This window comes from Anguilla rostrata, chromosome 17, assembly GCF_018555375.3.
Source record: "Anguilla rostrata isolate EN2019 chromosome 17, ASM1855537v3, whole genome shotgun sequence".
Taxonomy (NCBI): domain Eukaryota; kingdom Metazoa; phylum Chordata; class Actinopteri; order Anguilliformes; family Anguillidae; genus Anguilla; species Anguilla rostrata.
Genome location: NC_057949.1, coordinates 26,356,483 through 26,362,482, shown reverse-complemented (window position 1 = coordinate 26,362,482; position 6,000 = coordinate 26,356,483). Strand labels below are relative to the sequence as shown.

The window sequence follows — 6,000 nt, the reverse complement described above, 5'->3', positions numbered from 1 at the left end:
ACGAGGGGGTAGTACAATCCCTCCTATGGGCAATTCATTTTGTTCTTGTCAGATGAGATTTTTCCAAACAAACATTTTCTAGTAGGGAGGAGTTGCACCAACCCCCTTGACTACATCTCTGCATTTCATGAATAATTTTATCGTAATGATGTATTTGAAAAACAAATTGTTCATATGGTATGAAAGAAAGCACACTCTCTTGTTTATTGCAATGTGTATTTCATTTTTTACACACATCTCCATATACCATCATACTACTGTCAGAACCCCGCATACATTTCCTTCTGGCCGGCAGAACCTATCCCGCAGAGGCAAATGTGTCAAATGAAACCTGTAACCACTGTAAAAGGGCTGGTGCAGTATGTCCAACCAAGCGCTAACCCTGGGTTTTTACATTCCTTCGGTGCTACACTTGGCCACTTTCTGACTGTGGTGCCCTGGCTACACATCCTGTGTGCCCAAAAGGGGCGGAGTCACCCAGCTGAGGTCACGGTCGCACACCCGCTGTGAACCTGTCAGTGATGAGCCGAACTTCGCCCCATACAGACAAAACAGATCCATTTCTTTTCAAAACTTTTATTATACAACATATATAATAATGTCACATTATCTTGTTGATTCTGACACAATATGTACAAGGTGAGCGTTAACATGGGTGCCAGTGAGGGAGACCGGGGAACGTAGAATCTGGTCACCAAAAAAACCCCAAAAAATAACGCTCTTTGCCTTTAACAGTTGTAGTGTGTGTGTGCATGTGTGTGTGTGCGAGCGTGTGCGTGTGTGTGTGTGTGTATGTGAGTGTGTGGTCCATACTTGTTTGTGCAAACGTGTAAAATCACTTTTGATACAAAAAAGAACTATTTACATGAAGGTAGAAACAAGTCTTAGTGTAAGAAAAAGGGAGATTGGGTGGGTTAAATGGTTAAGGGGGGGGGGGGGGAATCATGGATCTGGAGAGGGGGGCGAGAGAAAATTCTGCTTGGCGCAGTGACGCTACAGCCCGGTGTACAGCAGACGAAACATTGAATCCAGCGAGAAAACGAAACTATTAAAACTGTGGAAAGAAGGGGGCTACAGGAGGGAGCGTTCGGCAGGAAGTGAAGAGGGCGGGACTCCAGGGGGCTTTGTGCAAATCAACACCAGCAAAACTGTCATGCCACACCAAGGTGAGGGCCACGGCACAGAGGCCCTTCTGTACGCGTCCGATAAACAAGGAAAACGATCACAAGTAAGATAATATATATAAGACAATAAATATGTAAATACAGACGAATACACCGTAGAATGGGTCATTCGATAGGACGGCAGGAAACAGAAGAAATTCGGAAAGAAATGGAATGTACAGAATCCTGGCTTAGTCTTTCGTACTGTTGAAGTCCATGCTGTTCTGTGCAGCAGAGATGAACTCTTGGTTTTGGGTATGAATCTGCCCTGGAACTGGCTCCAGGACAGTATAGTGGCGTCCACTGAAAAATAAGGTACATCACAACAATAACTGCGGGATCATTTTGGAAGTTGTCCTCTGGGCAACACAGAGCAAGCGTTATAAAAAGAGTACCACCCTTTAGAAAATTTAGCACTTTACCAATGAAAGATGATCACATCCAAGACCCTGCACATTATGTTCCTTCCTGTCCCCTCCAAAGAGTTCCTGCTGTGACTTAAGAGCTCCTCCTGATGGCCGATCCACATGAATATTAATGACCGGGTGGACTGGGAACATATTTGGTTCCCAATTACCGGACTGATTTGACACCATATATCCATAGAAATTTGGAAAAAATAGAGTAATGAATATTCATCTGCACCTGTTTTCACAATGTAAGGGTGACACTTTCAAAGCAAACGTAGAACAACACGTCAGCGTTAAAAACATGTTATTTTTCATCTCTGTATTTTTAATTTTATTGAAATGAATGAGGGATAGAGGGGGACAAGCTAATATTGGCGACACGTTAAAACCACTTGCCCCCCATTTCGGACAAAAGAAAGTGGAGATGTGTGCGTGAGAGCAGGGGTGGACGAGGGGCGTTTTTTGCAAACCAAGATCATTAAGAGAAAGAGGACTAAACACAGTTTATGCTTGAGGGAACTGGCGAGTTGCTTCAGGAAAAAAAAGCAGAGAAATGTCAGATGTGTTCGCAGATGCCCTCCTCAGGTGACCTTGGTGACAAGGACATTATGAGGAAAAAGAGCTCGGCGAGGAGGACATTATGAGGAAAAAGAGCTCAGCGAGGAGGACATTATGAGGAAAAAGAGCTCTGCGAGGAGGACAAAGGAAAGAGCTCGGCGAGGGGGATAAGAGGAAAAAGAGCTCGGCGAGGAGGACACTAAGAGGAAAAAGAGCTGGAGGAGGACATTAAGAGGAAAAAGAGCTCGGCGAGGAGGACACTAAGAGGAAAAAGAGCTCGGCGAGGAGGACATTATGAGGAAAAAGAGCTCGGCGAGGAGGACACTAAGAGGAAAAAGAGCTCGGCGAGGAGGACACTAAGAGGAAAAAGAGCTCGGCGAGGAGGACACTAAGAGGAAAAAGAGCTCGGCGAGGAGGACACTAAGAGGAAAATGGTTCCACGGACAGCAGAGGGAGGAAACTGCAGATCTGTGGGCGTGTCTGAGACAGCAGATCTGTGGGCGTGTCTGAGACAGAAGATCTGTGGGCGTGTCTGAGACAGCAGATCTGTGGGCGTGTCTGAGACAGCAGATCTGTGGGCGTGTCCTTCGGAGGCAGCGACTCTGCCGAACTGACCTCCGGGGAAAGGGGCGGCGTGTTGAGCAGGGAGGGGGGCGGGGCCAAGCCGGGAAGGGGGCGGGGCATCTAGACCTGGGTGGAGTACGAGCGGTGAAGGGGGTGTCGCCCGGCGGGGTGCGCGGCGCAGTGGTGGGCGTGGTCGGGCGGCTGGTCTAGACTGCGCTGGAAATGAAGCGAGACGGCATGAGGACATCGGGGGGGGCGGGGAACCGGTAAGGCTGATGGTCATGTGATCTCGGTGAATCCCGAATCCCGAGTCTGGAGAGGGCCAGAAACAGAGAGAGAGAGAGAGAGAGAGGAAGAAGAGGAGAGAGAGCGTGTGAGAGAGATGAAGGGGAGAGAAAAGCAGAGGGAGCCAGTGAAAGAGTTGGGGGGGGGGGAATGGAGGGAACGAGGGATAAAAAGATAGAATAAGGGAATAAGAAAAGTAGGAGGCAGAAAGGAAAGCAAGAAAAAGAGTGGAGAGGAAGTTGAGGGCGAGAAAGGGAGAATGGGCATTAAGGAAGGGCACGGAGAGAGAAAGACAGAGGCAGAGAGAGAGAATATTAAATGTTTGACAAAAATCAGGGAAGAGGAGTGGAGAAGGGGGAAGGAAAGGTAGGAATCTGGGGATGAGGAGGAAGGGAGAGGAGAGTGTTCTGGAGGTAAGGGAGGAGAGTTGTGGAGGTGGGGGAGGAGAGTTGTGGAGGTGAGGGAGGAGAGTTGTGGAGGTGGGGGAGGAGAGTTGTGGAGGTAGGCAGAGGATAGTTGTGGAGGTGAGGGAAGGAGAGAGTAACAGTGAGGAAGAGACATTAGCCTTCAACTACTTCCATTTCTGATTCTAGGGGGCGTGAACCAGACTAAACGCTCAGAGTCTAGAGAGGTCAGTACGTGTGTATGTGTGCGTGTGTGTGTGCATGTGTGTGTGTGAGTGTGTATGTGTGCGTGTGCGTGTGCGTGTGCGTGACCCTGTAAGTGAGAGGTATAGTGTGAGGTATTGGTGTGTGTGGGGGGGGTATTGCTAGGGGACATTTTCAGGGGGACAGTGGCGGCCCCATGTGTGTGCAAACCCACCCCACCCCCCACCCCCCCTCCCCCTCCCTGCTGCTCCCCCTTACCTGAGGGCCACTTAACTTTTCGAGTGGACTCTCCACACAGGGCAGGGGCATCATGGGCATGCCCAGCACCGACTCAGGGCGCTGGGGCCGCCCGGGCACCGGTGGGGGCCGCGCCCACTGGAAGCTGCTCACCACACAGGTCACCTGGCGGGGAGAGAGGAAGAGGAAGAGGAAGAGGGGAGAAAGGTGTCATTCATGCATTCCAAACCGGGAAAACCCCCAGAGAATACGGAGATGAACATGTTATAAAAAACAGACGCTTCTAAGACAGCTGGAGTTCAGGTTTTAATAATCTGCGAGCTGCCAAACACCCCCATGGCCTACCCCCCCAGCCCCGCCACCCCCCTGAGCCCCACCCCGCCCCACCCAAGCCCCACCCAGCCCTAGCCCGGCCCCGCCCACCCCACCCGGCCCCACCCAAGCCCCACCCGGCCCCGCCCCACCCTGCCCAGCCCAAGCCCTGCCTGAGCCCTGCCCAAGCCCCACCCAAGCCCCTGCCCCGCCCGACCCCGCCCAGCTCCGCCCAGCCCGCTCTCACCAGGAAGATGGCGATGGCGGCGCCGGTGAAGTACCCGGCCAGCACGTCGGCCCAGTGGTTGCGGTACTCTGCCACTCGGACCACGCCCACCAGCACGGCCATGGAGAGCAGCGCCAGGCACAGCGTGGGCTTGGCCAGCCGCGTGCCCTTCGTCCTGCACACCAGCGTCACGTACATCTGGAGCACACACACGCGCAGGGACGCACACACACGCGCACACACACGCGCGCAGAGACGCACACACACGCACGCACACATGCACGCACGCGCACACGCAGGACACACACACGCGCGCGCGCGCAGAGACGCACAACGCAGGGACACACGCAAACACACACACACACAGCCTTAGGGCCAAATGAAATTTAACCACAGATTTGTCCATAGCTATACCAGTTATATACTTCATTTAGTTCACGGCTGGGATCACATACAGCAACAAACCCCTGGTCCAGCCTCTGTAACCCCCCAGAGTGCTCTGCTCCCATCTGCGCATCACTTTAAATGTTCCCTCTCAACCCTGATGGTCCCCCACCAAAGGTTCCTACCACAGTGTAGACAGCAGAGTAGACGCTGAGGGCGGCGTCCTTGGAGGGGAAGGATTTGCGGGCGGACAGGACGAGGAGGGGGTTGCCGGTGCACGCCCGCCGCTCGGTGATGTACTGCATGGCCGACTGGCAGCCCAGCGCGGTGTAGTTGGGCCGGCAGGTGGACAGGAAGTGGGGGGTCTGGTTTCCTGTGACCACCTGACCGGCGTTGGCAAAGATGGTGGTGGTGAAGAGGCCGAACGAATAGACCCCTGAGAGTGGGGAAAAGGAGGGAAAGGGGGGGGAGAAGGAGGGGGGGGTGTGTGACAAATGTTGACTGAGTCCAGTCTATTATTGTCTTGACTGAAACAAGCTGGATCAATGTTCATATACTTTGTGACCTTGTAATTGTAACCCTTCAGAAACAGGGTTGAGTAATTGTAGCAGCACTGAGAAAAATATCTTATTTTCCATTTCCAAAGCTTTTCAGCACAACGCCCAATTGCACTTGTCCTCACATTGATTCAGCAGTGCTGAACACAACAGCAGCAGTGTGTTTACCCCCTTTTTATAACCCCGTCAGAAATCCAGCTTTCAGGCGACTGGAGTCCTCGTTTGGTAAAAACCGCACGGTCTCAGACTTAAACGGGAGCGCGTTACCTAGGAAGCGGATGATTCTGCGCAGCAGGGGGTTGAAGAAGCAGCAGTCTGCCGCCACGATGGTCTTCTCGTGCGACCCCTCCGCCTTCAGGAAGAAGGCCGTGAGCTCCCCCGTCAGAATCTGCGGAAGCAAGAAGGAGGAAAAAACGAGACTGAGCCGCCGCGTTTGCCGGTCCGAGCCCGGCCGACCTCCACAGGTGCAAACTGGGATTGAGGGGCACGACGTCCTTATATGGGCGGCGCAGAGAGAGGTCACTGAAAGCCGATAGGGCCTCTGAGAAATGCACGTTGTTGTTGCTATGACGCCACGGCTAACAATAAAATGCTAATAAAATATACAAATATTTTATGAGAATTTTTAACCACATCCAAATTGTGCTATGATAGTGTATGAACAAAAAAAATGCATAATCCTTATTGCCACTTCTC

At 52.2% G+C, this 6,000-nt stretch overlaps 1 protein-coding gene across 6 annotated transcripts in view; it reads right to left on the bottom strand.

Annotated features, from left to right (window-relative positions):
* Window positions 1-2,305: 2,305 nt before the first annotated feature.
* The window catches only part of plppr2a (phospholipid phosphatase related 2a), a 28,693-nt gene continuing 24,998 nt past the window's right edge, over window positions 2,306-6,000 (bottom strand). For 2 of the 6 annotated variants that reach the window (XM_064315660.1, XM_064315664.1), the window contains 5 exons: window positions 5,572-5,692; window positions 4,933-5,183; window positions 4,385-4,561; window positions 3,863-3,990; window positions 2,306-3,007 (listed from right to left, as the gene is read on the bottom strand). In XM_064315660.1, the coding sequence (XP_064171730.1) occupies window positions 2,902-3,007; window positions 3,863-3,990; window positions 4,385-4,561; window positions 4,933-5,183; window positions 5,572-5,692 (783 nt within the window). In that variant the 3' untranslated portion in view covers window positions 2,306-2,901. Of the gene's footprint in view, window positions 3,388-3,846; window positions 3,991-4,384; window positions 4,562-4,932; window positions 5,184-5,571; window positions 5,693-6,000 lie in introns of all 6 variants that reach the window. The other 4 variants (XM_064315661.1, XM_064315665.1, XM_064315662.1 and 1 more) reach the window with 3 other exon arrangements.